This window comes from Echinops telfairi, unplaced genomic scaffold (genome assembly GCF_000313985.2).
Source record: "Echinops telfairi isolate 266 unplaced genomic scaffold, ASM31398v2 ScPeMD7_3533;HRSCAF=4204_0, whole genome shotgun sequence".
Lineage (NCBI taxonomy): Eukaryota > Metazoa > Chordata > Mammalia > Afrosoricida > Tenrecidae > Echinops > Echinops telfairi.
In genome coordinates this window covers 47,635,788-47,653,097 of record NW_022107431.1, presented here as the reverse complement: position 1 = coordinate 47,653,097, position 17,310 = coordinate 47,635,788, and the positions used below count along the sequence as shown (strand labels likewise).

Here is a 17,310-nt window from a genome sequence, read left to right as displayed (position 1 = left end):
GTCTGCCTTTTGCCTACTGCCCTCTGTTCTTTGTTGGGCCCACAGAGCCCACTCACCACCGCAGAACTACACAGGCCTCTTCTGTTGCACACAGGGTTGCTATGAGTCAGAACCTACAACAATTTCTCTAGCCATCGATGGCTCCACCTCTTGAACAATGAAGCTCAAGCTTCAAATACAACCCTTTCGACAAGGCTTAGACTCAAGGGTGTGCTCCTACACCAGAATACCAAAACAATCACCCCTGTCACCAAAAACTGCCTATGAAGATTCTACCACCATTATCTGAAGAGTAGCTGGTCACACCAAAAGATCGGATCCTTTCTCTTCACACAGACTTCTTTCGAGAGGTGTACTTGGCGGACCAGTTTCAGGAGCACAAGTGACACAGTGGGTAAGGTCCCAGGCTGCTAACCAAGAGGTTGGCATTTCAAACTCAACAAGTGCTCCTAGAAGGATGGGGTTGGATGCTCCCACAGGTTCACATCCTCAGAAACCTCTTTGGAGCATTTCTATTGTCCTATAGGGTTGCTGTATCAGAATCAACTCGACAGCAGTGGGACTGTCCATATACCATGTGAAGGACGAACAATGTCTTATCCCAGTCCTACACTCCTTCCAAACACTTGTGTCCAACTCACAGTGACCCAATACCAGAGTAGAACTGCCCCTTTGGGTTTCCGAAACTCTAAATCTTTACAGGAGTAGAAAGCTCTCTCTCAAGGAGTTGCTGGTGGTTTTGAACTAATCACATTTTTTTGGTCTGCAGCCCAATGTATAATCCTGTATGCCACCAGGGTTCCTCCCTTAACAAAGGCTAGGGGAGTGTGGGGCGGGGGAGCACAAAAGCAAAGGCTAGTATATAAATATTGAAAAACCACAATTACTTTTTGGGAATTCAAAAAATGCTTCTTGGCTCCTTCGCACATGTCTCTGAAGCAGTGACTTCAGTGAACTCCTTTTCTTCAACAAGTTACTCACTGCTCCCCCTGGCTTTACACCAGCTGGACAATGTTCATGTCACTTTGGTTTACTGCCCTAAGTCAGCCTTTAATGTATTCTCCCTTAAGGCATCCCTACTGACAAAAGAGCATGATGTAACCTAGGATTACGTAAGCTAAAAATTAATTCATGGGCATTTTGTACCCTATTCCATAAATTGGGAGCCCTGGTGTTATAGTAGTTATGTGCTGGATAACTAACTAGAAGGTCAGGAGTTCGAAACCAGCAGCAGCTTTGTGGGAGAAGGATGAGGATTTCTGTCTGTAGAGTTGCAGTCTCAGAAACCCAAAGGGCCAGGTCTGCCCTGTCTTATGAGGTCGCTGTAAGTTGGCATCAATACAATGATAGGAAGTTTGATTTTTTTATTCCATGAACCACTGATTCAACAGATACTTGTTAGGTACCTATCTTAGCTTTCTCCTCCTGCCACGAATTACATTACAGGAAACCCACAGGGGCAGTTCTAATTGGTCCTATGGGGTCTCGCTGTGAGTCAGAATCAACTCCATGGCACGAGGTTTGTTTTATCGTAGTTACCTAGTACTCTTATGACAGAAACATTACAAGCAGATGGATGTAACAAGCAAATTTGTTCTCACATTTTAGAATGTGAAAAGTCCAAGTTCAGAGCATAGCTGTAGGGGAAGCTTTCTGTCAGCTCTCAGGAAGGTTCACATCTCCTATCAATCTTGTGGGCCCTGTGTGATCTCCAGGCATGCTGGTATCAATCTTCCTGTGGGTTTAGGAGGTTCAGTGCAAGAAGCCCTGGTGCAAACGATGTGCTCTGCTCTGGACTCTTTTTCTTGGTGGTAGGCAGGCCCGTTGATCTGTATCTTGATTTCAGATATAATTAATTCTGTAGACTTTATCCTACCTCATTATTATATCTGCTCCTAATTCTGCCACATTATCATCATAGAAGTTGGGATAATTTACAACCCATAGGATGATCACATCAGATCACAAAATGAAGGACAATTACATAATCCTGTGAATCCTGGCCTCGCCAGTGTGCACTTTCTGTTGACACACTTTAGTCCTAACAGCACCTACTCTGTGGCTGGCCTTCTTACAGTGATCAACAAGGAAACACATTTGTGTGGTGTTTAACCTAGTATCTCATACAACTAGACGGAAAAAGAGAAGTCTTCTAAAATCTAAGAGCAAAACTGGCAATCCAAGATACACCAAATTCATGAATACCAGCAGGCTCCCTCCTGGACATTCTAGGAGTGCGCATCATGTGAGAAGCAGTCTGGTTAATGCACAGAACGCGAGTCAAGAGTAAATGTTCCCTCAGGATGAAAATACTTGTCATGAGAGCCCACCATGCTGCCTTTTCTATACCATTCTGGAGGAAATATATAAAACCTATTCTGAGAAAGCTGAATATTAAAGTCAATTTTCAACATTAGGATAATTCCCTTTAATTTTTTTCTAAAGCAATTATTATTTTATTTTTTAAAAACATATAAATTATGATGTAAGGGAGACAGTACCCATCTTAACTCCTTAAGGGGTAAATGTTCTGTGACCTCAGCATCGCAATGCACACCCATCCTTTTTTTTCTGTTTTCCTTTTGCAACTTCTAGGTTCCGTGACAAAACATAAGCTTTAGGAATTCTCTCAGCAGAGAAATGATTAATATTACTAATATTCCTTGGAAAGTTTTAACTCCCTAGTGATGTTTCAATTCACCTGAAATGTATTTTCATCATAATAGCAGACGCTGATAATAAATGTGGAGTTGATATTTGTGTGTGTGTGAGGATGTGACGAGTAGAGGTAAGAATGTATTGCCCAGGTGACACATAGAGAGTGGCTATGAATCAGAATTGACTCGGTGACAGTGAGTAGAGTTTTGTAAACAATTTCCTGTAGGAATAGATTCAACCCTCAAAAGCTGCAGTGACTACATTAACTTACATCAAGCCTGGCTCTCCTCCCTGGCCTCTGTCAGACATTCAAAAGTATCACAAAGGTTTCATAAGGAAGCAGGTGTAGACGTATGGCTCTTCTTACAAACAGTACCGACCCCCACAATGCAGATGCTTCAGACGAGGTCACTAGAAAGAGGAAGGGTAACACAAGCACACAGACTGCACACTTTCACAACTGTAGGACGGCGGTGCTTTTCTAGAAACGGGCAGCAGAAATACCACGGCGCAGGTATGTGAGGTTCCGCTATTTTAAAATTCAGATTGGAGTGCGATTATGATTCTAACCTGAGATGAGCCAAGGAGTGCACATTGGAAAACAAAAACAATCCCGATGACTCTGATCCAAATATGTCTATAGCCTACAAGATTAAGATTGAAATAATACTATAAGACTAAAATTGTATTCCTGGCTATAATACGGGGTATGGTTTTGTTACAACCTAAAATGTACTCTGCCTAAAGGCTTCCACTCAGCCCGCTAATACTTTACGAGTGACAGCACAGAATCCCAAACAAGCACCGCATCCGGGAAGGACACTGCAAGTTCTTACAAGGCCCTGCACGTACACCCGCGTGTGCGCACAGCAGCAGCCTCTTTCAGAGCCTTGATGCCACAGGCCGGATCTCTCTCCAACACAAAGTGGTTCTCAGGAGATGACTTTCTATCCGGAAGAGAGACTAAACGTTCACATTTAAATTTCATACTCAGTTTATTAAGTTCGGTGATGAACGTGATCAGAAGCATACTGTCCTGAAAGTGGCTTTTTCTTAGAAAAAGGAAGGAAAGCACAGCCCTCTGGCACGGCACAGGCGCGGCGGCCGGCGCACTCTGCAGAGGGCCGGGCTTCAGTCGGCTGAGTCACTCTCTGCAGCAGCAGCAGGAGAGTCTGCATCGTCCTCATCTTCCTCGAGCTCCAAATCATCCATTTCCTGGAACAAAGACTCATCGACTTCCACATTATTCCCAGCTACAAAAGTAAAAACAGATTTCAAATTCAGTCTATGCTCAGGAATAAACAAAACACCCCACTGACAGTACCAAACAGAGATGCACATGTGAGACAAGTGCTACAATCCCAAGCTACCACTGCGAAGCAAAATGATCTATGTTGGTCAAGAAAGAAACAGACACTTTAGAGCAACCACAAGCTTTCAGTTCCAAAACTAAAAAGCCAGGTTTTAAAAGCAGGCTTCCAAGGATGAATTGTATTTAATTTAAAGATTTAAACTTTTCATTCATCCTTTCCCAGTTCTCATAGTAACCAGTAACAGCATGTCTTTTCAACATTCTAAATATCTAAGCCCTACTGGGAAGCGGTACCCAGATGCAGACTCAGTGTGCACTCAATATCATCCTTCTTCAATTCAGCTGCAGTGGATGAAGGTCTGGTGTTTCAGCATTCTTAAACCACCACTAAGTGTTGCATCTTCCTTCCCTTTCCCACTCCAGTTCACTGCCACTCAACTTCAGGGGAAGAGGTAAGAATGGTTCTTGTTTAATGCTTACGAAGGGTTTAAGAATAACAACCATTTACTAAGCCCCGATCACAGAATAGCTGCTTCCGTTTGGGAGAAATAGGAGAGTTTCACAGAGCAAATAACCTCTGAAATACCTTAAGGATAAGGTGGAATGCACCAAGAGGAAAGGGTCTTGAAGGGAGTAATTCAGGCCGAGTAGATGCAATGTTGAGAGGAGAGCAGAGGATTCCTAAGGAAGAATGCCTGAAGGTAGCATCTTGGGGCCAGATTGAGAATCACAATGTTGATCAAACTTTCCTCTAAGCAGTACAAAACCATCAAAGGAATTTGAGGAGGGAAATTACTGATTAAATATGAACTTTATAAATGCCACGTCAGAGGCTGTGACTATCCAAGGGGGGTTCAAAAAGTTCATGGATTCTATACTTTTAATTCTATTTTTCCACATATTTTTTGAAGCTCCCTCATAGACTGGTAGATAAGGGACCTAGACAGAGAAAGGGAGTGATGTAGGTAGATAATGGGAGTCTACAGCAAAAGTGCAGCCAAACATAATGAATACATGAATGCATGAATGAATGAACAGATGAATGAATGAAATTCTCAAATTCGGAGAGGAGAGCTGGGAGGACATTTCTGAGGCAGAATCAACAGGAAGCTTTTGGTAACTTGAATACCCGAAGATACTGGAGCCATTAAACAGGAAAAAAGTCAAGAATGCATGAAGATAGGAAAAACTTCTAAAGTGCAAGAAAGGTGACTCTTTTCGGATCTAGTTTCTCAGTGAAAAAGGATATAAGAAAAAGAATGAAATAATAAACACTTCAAAGGTAGAGAGATGAGCTCCTAAATGGAGCAGGGGATAGAAAGGACTATCTTTGTTGTTATATTTTGGAATGTTGAAAGACTATTATATGTTAAAATGTGTCCCCACCAAAAATGATATGTGGAAGTCCTGGCCCCTGCACTTGTAAATACAACACTGTCTGGCAAGAGGATTCTCTGATGTTGTTAATGTGGTATTACCAGTGTGGTGGGGATCCTGAACATAATCACTTCTGATTTATAGCATCCAGACAAGAGACAGATGCTGAGAGGGGCACATGGATGGCGTGTGAGGACTCTGTGCAAGTGAACTGATGCCACGGAGCCCGGGCAGAATTGAGAACTAGGGAGTCTCATGGAAGGAAGCCACATGGCCAAGACCCTGATGTGGACTTTAGCCTCCAGAACACTGTGAGAAAATAAATGTCTTCTCTTTAAAGTCATCCACATGTGGTAATTCTAGTACAGCAGCACAAGGCAGATTGTAAAACTAGAGCAGCTTCACATAGAATCTAATAATAGTAAGCAAATAAATAACGCCAACTATCAGTCAGGAAGGACCCAGCTCAGGTAAGCAGGATGTCGCAGTGAGCCACAACAACGCGGTTTCTTCATTTTCTCCAGGAAGTAATAATGTAAGTGACAAGGAAGTTTCAAAGTCAGAGTTCCCAATTGGAAAGCTAGGTCTAACGGAAGGTTAATGAACATGCATCACTCTAATGTGCTATTGGGCATATGGCTGGATATAGGGCCCTGTTTAAGAGCTGCCCAAGGGCAATGCAAGGCTCTGTACAGTTCTCTGCTATATCCATAGTGGTCGAACAGTGCTTAGCTAAAGTAACAAAATAAAAATGAAAACCAGCCAGGAAGCCAGTCTGTGACCATACAAGGCAAAGTGGACCCGCTATTTGGGTTTCTAAGACTGTAAATCTTTGTGAAACAAAAGGCCTCTTCCTCTTCCTGAGAACTAGCTCCTGGGTTTGAAGCACTGCCCTGTGGTTAACAGCCCGATGCCTATCCCACAGTGCCCAGGGCTCCGTGAGCTCACAGTGAGGGGTCTAATAAATATTTGTGGAGAGATGAAGGGGGGAGGGGGTTGGCAAGAAAGGAGTGAGTAAGGGCTAAGAGAAAAAGAAGAGAAGAAAAGCACCTGGGACTAGAGAGCTTCAAGGACAGAGACTAGCAGAAAAGGTAAGATTGTTTGGTTAGAGGATATATATGGAGTTTCAGAGTGAGGGTTCTATAAGCTCTGTGAACATGGAAGACAGTCGGGGAAGGCCAGAGTGCTGCTACTGCTGAAGTTGCTTTAAAAAAATCCAAACAAACAAACAAAAAATCAATCAAAAGAAAAAACTTCCTGCAACCAAGTGGATTCCGACCATCAACAACCCAACTGGACTGGATAAAACTGTCTCGGAGGGTTTCCAAGGTATAATTCTTTATGAGAATAGAAAGCCTCATCTTTCCCCACTGAGCAGCTGGGGGATTTGAACTGCTGGCCTTGCGGTTAGCCATCCAACAAGTATATAACACTATACCACTAGGGCCCTTCTGATGTTGCTTACTGATCAGAAAAATTCAAACATAGTTATCACATGACTTTCAGTTTAAAATGAATAAAATGATCACTTTCAATGACTCATACAAAATTTAGACATTTAAATTTTTAATGCGTAGTCTCAATAAAAAAAATTTACATTAAGTAGTTATTGCTGAATTTTCAGTTTAAAATTAAAGATAGCACATTTACAAATGTGAAATTCTAATATTTTCTTACCATCTTCCAAGAACTGGATATCAGAAGTGTCAAGATTATGATCTGTTTCAAATAGTTGTTTCCCTAAAAGAAACAAATGTTTAATTCAAATGGCAAAGTATTCCTTCATCTTTCCTCCAATCCTTTAAAAAGTACACAGAAAAGAAAACAAGGCTGAAAGCCTATGTGTTTCAGTGAATTTCAAAAACGAATAAGCTAACGAGGTGGCTGGCATGCATTTAAAATGTGTTTGTATTAAAATGGAGCGAGAAAGCCTAGCCTTCTTAGCGTCCTAACAGAGACAGAGGAGGTTGACTCTTCTACCCCGGAGGCAAGTATACCGAGCACTGTTACTTCTTATTTCAGCATCTACCAGGTGCAACATTTTTATTGAAGATAACTGTAAAAATTAAATATTAATCATATACGGAAAAACTACCACCAAATAGTTTTCCGTTGTTGTCCTAAATCCCTAAGTATACTGTTTTCTTACAGTGCTCTGTCCAAATGACACTCACTCTACACAGGAGGTGACGGGCAAGGAAGGAAGGAGGGAGACGTCATACCACTTAATTTATTTTTTCCTGCTTGCTCCTCCTCTTTCATTCGTTTCTTTTTCACTTCTAAGAGCTCCGCATCAAATTTGGCCTTCCAACTTAAGAAATTCTCAATTGTAACAGGAGTGCCATGAAACAGTTGCTTAATAAAAAGGAGGGGAGAAAATGTAAATCATCAAATAAGTGAGAAAACAGTTTAAAAATAAAGCCTAATGATATCTTTTAAAATAAATGAATGTAATTCCTTCAAAAGAAACAGGAAATTAATGTTTCAAGCTTTGAAATATTTAGTCTGATTTCTACCTGCATAGATAGCTACTCTCACTGAATTTGGTAATTAACTTTCTTTTGAAGTTTATTTTTGATTCTTATTTCAACAAAGATAATATGCTGTGTTTCTTCATCGCTATTCAAGAGAAAAATTGTTGCCAGAAGTACTGACATAAAAAAAAAATTGATGGACATACACTTCATGCATCATACAATTTAATCACGTAATCACACTGAGTTGTACACACATCACCACAACCAATTTGAGAACATTTTCTTCTCATTGTTGTTGGCTAATACTGGCACTCTGCATACACACTCATTAAACTGGAACAGCAGAGCTTAATTTCCTTGCTTCATCTCAGAATCGGAGGTTCCCTTTACATTCAGTAAATATTTAAATCACTCTAGAGAGTGGCATTTAATTGTCAATATGTATCTTAGGTGAAAATCCACTGCATAAGTACATATATTCCTTGGTCTTAATTGCATGAGTCTTTTACTAAGTGATTCGTCACTCTTGCTGTGCCATCAACAACATTAAGAGACTTATAAAATTTCCTCAAGTTAGCAAAATCTGACCGCTGAAATTTCCAAATGGAAGAAAACATTAAATAATTTAAGAATACAAGACTTTTTAATGTACCTTTTCAGCTTCTTCTGCTTCTTTTTCTTTCTGTTTCTTTTCTTCTTCTCTTCTACTTTTTATTTGATCTACTATTTCATTTAATTTTTCTTGCACAGCTGATACTAGAGTAAAGATCATTACCATGCCAAGGTTTTCTTCTGCCTATGTGACCAAATTAAAAGATGTGTTGAGAAAGATACTTCTCAGAAAAAAATGAAACTAATGAATTAAAGTATTTATGCATAATTACTAAACTCAAGACATGTGTAAAATGGTTACTAGTTCAGTTATTAGATTATGTTGATTGTTGTTGTTGTTAGCTACCATGGTATCAATTTTCACTCACAGAGACCCCACATGTCTGAGCAGAACTCAGCTGTCATACTTACATAAGTAGATCACTTGGTCTTTCTCATGTAATCTTGCTGCGTGCTAAATTTTCAGTTATCAGCTGAGCATTTAACTGTGCCTCCTGGGCTTAGCATAATGGTATTTTATACACCACTCCTCACTTATCCAGCTTTTCACATATACAACAACGGTGAAAAACCTACTGTCTCACTATTTTCCACATTAACAATGTCTACACTCGTGGACGCCAGGGTGACGCAACACTGACTGTGATGATTAAGGTTCTGGTAACTTGGCTGGACCATGATTCTCAGTGGTTTGGCCATTATATGAACTAGTCAGCCTCCATTTTGTGATCTGTAAACATCCTCCATTTTCAAATAGTGGTTACATTGCTTCAAATAACTAGTAGTTCTTGGTACCTAAGCATGTGAATGAATAAGGATTATATGCATGTCATGTGACTAATTTGTTGTACCTAACCTAGATACTCCAGTAAGTTTTGTTCAGTAACAATGAAGGTAAAACTCAGAACATCTCTTCTCACTAGTAAGATCAGTTTACCAACCAACATATTTTAGCATTTTAGTACCTTCTATCTATTTGTGCCTTCTGAGCTCTGAAAATGAACTGAACTTTGAGACCCAATAGGATATTCTAATTTATATAAGAAATATACATACTTTCATCATTCATTTTTACCTTTTCTTTCTTTCTAATTTGAAATGGTTTAATAGTAAATGTACGATATCTCAGATTGGTGAAAGGGTTATTATAATTTTAAAGTCTACTTGAAAATTGACAGATGTTGAAGGCAGAAGAAGTTACACAATATATTTTGGCTCTCCATGATAGCATGCAAGGATGTAAGCAGAAAGATAATTTCAAAGTATACCAGCCTGAATCTTGGTCCTAGAAGTAGAGCGATATACCATTTCCAAGGCAGCTATTTCAAGCACTGCGCTGTCAAGGCTGACCTCGGCGGCACTTGAGTGGGTGGTTTGTCTCCTAGGCCATCCCTGTGTTCTAGACTTGAAGTTGAATTCTCTAACTCTCCTCACGAGGCCATGCCCATCGTGTTTATAAGCTAAAAACCCTAGATCTGTTACTCTAAGCCAGGGGTGTCAAACTGGTAGCCCAAGGGCCGCATGCGGCCCACAAGGTAATTTTTTGTAGCCTGCAATGCTCTGAAATAAAATGAAAATAGAAAAAATTGTTATGAAGAAAATAGCACTTAGGGGAGATTGAGGCAATACTGTACACACAATTCCCTCGTTAACCCTTTAACTACTGAAGACTAGTGTACACGTGGCCCAGTGCGTTTCCTGGGGGCCTGTGAACGTGTATCAACGCGCTGACTCAGTTCCGGCGACGTTTGGAAGTGATCTGTCTGCCACTCTCAGTGTCACCCAACGTAAACAGATCCCAATAGTGAAGAGGTTCAAAAGAGCACTCTGGGTGGTGCTGTTATGAATCATACCTAGTGGCAGCGCTAGTTAGCATTTTTAGAGGGAAGCCATTACGATTGTGCAGGTTTGTCAGCTGTCCAACATTTTGTGTTTTTAATTACTTTAGTATATTTTCTGGTCACAACATAAAGAGGTAAGTGAAAACTAGTAGGAGGAAAGTGCTGGCAAGTTTCGGGTAAAAAAGAATAATTTTAGTTTTATAAATACATTAAATAAATGTTTAAATAAAACCAATTATATGGTGTTTTAATTATCCTATCCATATTCCTGAATCCTCACTTCAAAATATAAATTTAACAAAATTTGTCAAGGTGATGTGGTCCGCGTGCATCTTGCCTGCTGTACCACATGGCCTGCGTTTTCATTGAGTTTGACAGCCCTGCTCTAGACAAACCTCTCTCCAAATTAAAACTGGCTGCCAGACACATTCAGGTACCTGCATTGTGAAACTATAATCTTCTCCACAAATTCTCTTCCCAAGGTATCTATCTCAGAGCAACACACCAAGGTTAATCACACCCCATCCCACCATAAGCTCAACTACTATTCCTCTTCCGTGATTCTTAATTATCAATTTCTTCCTCTGTTCTCTATCAATCTTGTTATTGCTCTAGCCAAAGAGAATGGCATCGTTAGCTTGGAATATTAGAGGAAACTCCTGCATGATCTGTTAAAGCTATATGATCTTCTCATTCCTGTTATCAAATTCCCATATGTAAAAATAATTTCTCACAGAATGCAAAGTCAACGAAGGCAGAGGTTTCTGTGGTATTTGTGGTGGTCACTATACTAAAAGTGTAGTTGAAAAAACCCTCTACTCCCCAAACTCTTAAATTATATGGTCTCTTCTTAAAACATCTACTCTACCCAGGGTCTAGTTTAAAACGATTTTTGAAGTTAATATTCCAATAGAAAAATAATGTCACTCACATGAAAATCTGAAATATACGAAGTTCTTTGATCCTTTAGAAAGATTTATGGGTTGGAACTGACTGAAAAGCAATGAATGAGTTTGGCTTTGGGGAATTGGTAATTAAGGAAGAAGAATTAGAATTAGACACTAGTTATACTTTGTCATCCCCCCCCCCCACACACACACACACACACTTCTTTTTAAATGGGAACATCTAGTGTTAGCAAACATGGGCAAACAAGCTTCTCAAGGGCTAATTTGATCACAAATTAGCACAACCATGCTGCAGAGGTCAAACTGACAGGTCAGAAAATACAAAAGACGTATGTGTATCCCATAATCTCAAAGGTCTGCTCTCAAAAACACTAAATTAGTACACTTATCAGCAATTCACCTTTTTCATTTAGTCAACAAACACTTGAATGTCTACTACGTGCCAAGCACTAAGCACTCAATGAAGACGCTATGCTGCTGTACGGACTTACAAGTAGTGTGACATGTTCAAAGAATTAAAGGGAGGCTTTTAAAAGTTCAAGAGAAAATTCCCTGATATTTTAATCCATTACCCACAAGCCAAGCTATATGATCTCAAATATTCAACAGCCAAGAATGGGGGTTGCAGTGGGGGGTAGGGGTGGATTGCAAGATGTGTTTTTGGAGCTATTTGTGTTTGAATATAAAGTTGCCAAAAAATTGTCTGAGATAAAATCACACAAATGTGTGAATCATTACACTTGGTTAGAGAATTAAAGCAATCTTTTTTCTTCATTATTTTGAGGGTTTCCCCCAACTCTCAATATTGTTTTCTTTTTATGATTTTGTAAAGTTAATACAGCTATTACTGGTGAAAAAATACAAATATTCCCTCAAATATCTAACCTCAGATATAAAAAATAAAGACTGCCTTTTTGAAAGGAACGAGTCGTACTCTAAATATTAAAAACAGAAAAAATGCATGGGTCTGAATACTTTACACTAAGATGTGACTGAAGACAGCACAGCCACCCCGGCTCTGTGCCACGTTCTAAACAGGGCCTGAGAAACCAAACGATGCTGGAGTGAGCGCATTCACAGTGCGCAACAGAGAAGAGGGCCCAAGAGCACTGCGAATTCCTGCCTGATACATCGCACTTCATTCTTACTTTGCTAATAGGTACAGGTGTTTTTAAAATGCCAATATTGATTATATAAATCAATTCTATAGCACAAAGGCAATCCAACACACAATTAATAGAAATTCCAGAGGAAACTGAGGGAATAACTTACATTTATATATACTTATATATAATTTTTTTTTTATATTGTGAAGTATTTATTTCTTTTTTTTTTAACATTTTATTAGGGGCTCATACAACTGTTATCGCAATCCATACACACATCAATTGTGTAAAGCACATTTGTACATCATTCTCAAAACATTTTCTCTCCACTTAAACCCCGACATTAGGTCCTCATTTTTCCCCTCCCTCCCCGCTCCCCCCTCCCGCATGAGCCCTTGATAGTTTATAAATGGGTATTTTGTCATATCTTGCCCTGTCCGACGTCTCCCTTCACCCACTTTTCGGTTGTCTGTCCCCCAGGGAGGAGGTCACATACAGTTCCTTGTTATCGGTTCCCTCTTTCCTACCCATTCTCCCTTTACCCTCCCTGTTTCGCCACTCACACCACTTGGCTAAGATCAAGTGTAGTATCTGTTCTTATCAGTTTAATATATAAATTTTTCAGAAATAAAATAACATTAATTTCCTAGACTGAAAGATTTCACTGCAATGAATAAAAACAGACTTATAACAAGGCCCACCATCAAGGAATTTCAGAATCCCAAGGTAAAAGAAAAAAATCATAAAAGCTTTCAATAAGAGAGAGCGCGCACGCTAGAGAGAGAGAGCATGATTACACACAGTGCATTGAGAATCAAAATAAAACCAGAACCAAGTAAGTGGAGACAATTACAATTCATAGCTACCATTAGAGAATAGGAGTGTCCCCTAGGGTTTCTTTAGGGAACTGACTGCTTCATCTTTCTCCCATGGAGCAGCTGGTGGATTTGAGCTACCAACCTTGAGGGAAGCAACCCAACTTATAACTCACTACCTCGTCACGGCTCCCGAGATTCTGACGCAATCGACATTTCGACATCAACTATGATAGCTAAGGTAATGCTTTCAAAACAAAGGAAAAATATTTTTGAGCAAGAATTCTATATTCCTTGACAATTATTACACAATTGACAATTATTAGACATCTTGTTCTTTTATACATTCCTTTCAGGGACCTACTGGAGAATGTTACTACCAAAAAAAACCAGGATTAACAACAAAAGATGACATGAGATCCTAGAAAAAGGAAATCCAAGAGAGGAAGGATGAATTATAAGAACGTTGAAGAGAGATTTAAGTAAATGCTACGTTATTCAGTCTAATGGGGGAACTGGTCGAGTCACTAAGTTAGGTTAAAAAAAGATATCATCTTTCTTCTGCCATAACAGATAATGCCTATCAAGTGCTGCCTCTCACTGTGGACTAGACCGGAGCACGTGCACAGGTACAGGTAAGAGATAAGAGCTCGGGACACAGGAATCCAGGAACAGGAATGGGAATAGCAGTACCAATGGGGCGCGGACGGAGAGAAGGAAGAGGGAACTGATCGCAATGACCGACATACAATACCCCCACCCCCGCCCCTGCCACCAGGGGGAGAACAACAGAAACCGTGGGGGAAGGGAGACAGTGACTGGTGTGAGACATGAAAATAATAACAATAATTTATCAAGGGGTGCGGAGCTGATACCAAGAGCTCAATAAAAAGTAAATGTCAAGAAAAGAATGATGGCAACACATGTACAAATATGCTTGAAACAATTGATGTATTGATTATTGTAAGAGTTGTAAGGGCCCCCAATAAAATTATCTTTTAATTAAAAAAATAAAATAAAATGACCATGAAAAAATTTTAAAAAATAAAAGTAAAACCAAATCTATTTACATGTAAAAAAGTATACAGACAGCATTATCTATAATAAAACATATGTATGATAAGTTATCAATTTTGACCGAGGCACCAAAAAAAGAAAAATAGATATGGTATTCAAAGCAAGGAACCAAACACAATTTTTCAAAGACAGTTACATAACTGTCACAGTCCTTAACACACAGAGGATGTAAGACCACAGAGAGGATTTGTGGGAAGATCTCCAGCAAGAACTATTAATGGGTACGGTTCACTCTCCTGCTGTCTGAGTGGCAGGAACAGCCTCCGGGTCTTCAAGTCCCCACGTACCTGGGACTTGATATGTGGGCTGCTAGTCCTGGAGCCACACCAGACTGTGTCTAACTGCCATAAGCTTCCTCCCACACAACTAGTCCAGTACAAACTTTCCTGTATCTATTTGTTCTCCTATACAATCATCTCCAATCTTGGAGAGGCCAGAAACCAGTGGTTGTCTGTAAACTGAGAAAAAACAGATAGTGGAAACAAACAAACTCCACTAATCCTCTTATTAGACTGCAGACACAGTAGGTCAGAGAGTAAGAGTCTTAGTTTTTACAACAATTGGAATTTTTACCTGCACATGGGGCTATATATTCTAAGAACCAAAAATCAGAACAGTGTGTGCAAGTTATCTGTGGGAAATTCTGTGACTCCAGAGTGAGCAGAAAGGTCTTGGGGCTGACAGTGTTTCAACCAGGGTTGGGGACAACTTCTGTTCAGATGTTAAAGGGGCAGCAAGATAAAAATAGGGCTGCTCTTTGATTATGAAGCCTGAGTTTTGTTTGGTTAATGTACGATTCAGTCATTTTTGATAGGATTTCCCTTGGAATTAATGTATTATATTGAAAGTCCATAACAAAGCACCACTAGAAAACATAAAATAATTTTTCTTACCTGTAATGCTAGTAATTTTAAAATGTCTGCAACATCATTTTCTGCCAGATTTTCCTGTGAGAATATTTCATAGAGAGGAGCATCGTCTGGGTATTTTTCACTGTACGTAAACTTGAGCGTAGTCTGGACAGCTAAGGTCATTTAAAACGCAAAATTAACAAGGTCAACATCTTTGTTGAAGCATCATTAATTTAATAATGTGTCATTTAAAAAGGGCCCAGACTTCCATATGAAAATAGAGCACAGCTATTATACCGCCAAAAGGACAATCACTGAAACAAATGTCAAACCCATGCCAGCAAAAGAGAAAACAAATCGTGGGAATAGCAACAAGTCACTCCCTGTGGGAGAAATCCGTTCACTGTCTGTCAGCATTTTGCTGTAGGTACTACATGGCGGGGAGAGAGCATGACCGCAGCCACCCTTGGAAGCCCTTCCCCTCGCCATGAGAGGAGGCCAAGTACCACCTGAAGCTGAGAAAGGACTGCCAGCAGGCATGGCAGAGGAGACTGCCCTGACTGAACTGTATCCTGAGTATTTTTCACCCGATAAGCAACCTCCATAATAAACTCCTTAATTGTCGCACTGTCTGTGGGTTCTGTGTGGCCACTGTGAGCTGTGATGAATTATCGAACCCGACTGAGAAGCAGATCGTGCCCGAGCAGATGACTGGTTGGTATGTGTAAGGTTGGAGGGTGGGGCACACCTAACCTTAAAATGGCTTTGGGCTGCTGCTGCTGCTGGTGTTGGGCCTTCCCCCTTGAGGAGTTAGAGGAGCTCAGACCCCGCCCCCAAGTTTTTCTCTTTTGAATAGTGAAAGTTTTCAGTACCTGAAAGAGTAGTTCGCACAATATTTATTTTAAGCTTTAATGTACTGTGTGTTTTAAGGTGCAATCTTACAAGAGTTTATTACATATTAGTTTAGTAGTAAATCACTGTACTTAATACCCTTAAATTCAGATTTTAAGAATACTTCAAAGATAACCTCATTTTCCTTTGCACACAATGCAGATTTAGAGTTCATAAGTGATATCAATGAAATTGGCAATTATTAACTACTCAAGATTCAATTTTGGCTGCTAGGCTAGAGGAATCAAGAGAATAATAAAATAATATGCCTCTATAAAAATGTATAGCCTTGGAAAGTCTATGAGGCAGTTGTATTTCATAGCACTGCTAGGAGTCAGAAGTGATTCAAAGACAATGGGTATCAGGAAGAGGGAAAAATCCTTCAGGTTGTTGATGGCAATTTATCCTACTTTTAAATAACATTATTAAAACCACAAAAAAATGAACTCGATTAAAAGTGAAATTAGACCTAAAGTCTCCAACAATATTGTCACATTTAATTTAGTTTTAATTTATTGGTTGGATAAGCTGAACTCCTTGACACTGAGTCAATTGTGACTCACAGGGACCCTCAAGCCAAAAAACACGCTACTGGACTTCCAAGGTTGCAAACCTTGATCCTCCCTCCTCCTTGGAGTAGAGCTGGTGGGCTTGAACCACTGTCCTTTTGATCACAGCACTCAACCACTGTATCATGAGGGCTCCTTTCCTGGTCACAGCCAGGAGCTCCTTTACTTCAATTTGTACATTTGTCTTGGTTCTATAGTTGTATAACAGTTTTTATCTGGCTTCACGCTTTTATTTTAATAACATTTGCATAAAATCCATTTTAAAGAGGTAAAGGCATGCAGACAGCGGTCTTCCGCATCACATTTATGAAAACAGATCATCTATACACATTACACAATCTCTCCAAAGAGAAAAGGTGAATATTAGAAAATGACACAGACTAACATACGATCACTGAAATAGGCTGGTACATAAAGTGTTATTTTTACATAAATATCGCCTATCTTATTCCATTACCTGTATTAATATTTGTTTCTGCTTTAAAAAATAAGCTTGTTATTCCTCTTTTCTCTCTAGGAACAACGTTCACACAATTAAGAATTGACAAGAATCATAGTAGCTCCTCGGCACCTCCACACCAGCAGGGCCTGGCACCAAGGCTACCGAATGACACTCGGGAGAAGCGTAGTTGTAAACCAGGAGTATTTTAGTTAACACTTACTTTTGTTATTTTCCCCGGCTTTGTTATTTTCGCCGGCCTCCGATGTCACAGTAATGGTGAAACTGGGTGGGGTTTCTGATAATACTGTGAAAAAGATGAGCCAGTCAGGGTGCTGTATAGCAACGATGAAACATACAACTTTCCTCTAGTTCTT

At 39.8% G+C, this 17,310-nt stretch overlaps 1 protein-coding gene across 1 annotated transcript in view; it reads right to left on the bottom strand.

Moving 5' to 3' along the window:
* Positions 1-3,634: 3,634 nt before the first annotated feature.
* The window catches only part of RWDD1 (RWD domain containing 1), a 29,146-nt gene continuing 15,470 nt past the window's right edge, over positions 3,635-17,310 (bottom strand). Inside the window, exons 2-7 of the mRNA XM_004702016.2 lie at positions 17,157-17,240; positions 15,077-15,207; positions 8,477-8,620; positions 7,570-7,702; positions 7,025-7,087; positions 3,635-3,911 (exon numbers count right to left, since the gene is read on the bottom strand). Coding sequence (XP_004702073.1) covers positions 3,790-3,911; positions 7,025-7,087; positions 7,570-7,702; positions 8,477-8,620; positions 15,077-15,207; positions 17,157-17,240 — 677 coding nt within the window. The 3' untranslated portion in view covers positions 3,635-3,789. The remainder of the gene's footprint in view (positions 3,912-7,024; positions 7,088-7,569; positions 7,703-8,476; positions 8,621-15,076; positions 15,208-17,156; positions 17,241-17,310) is intronic.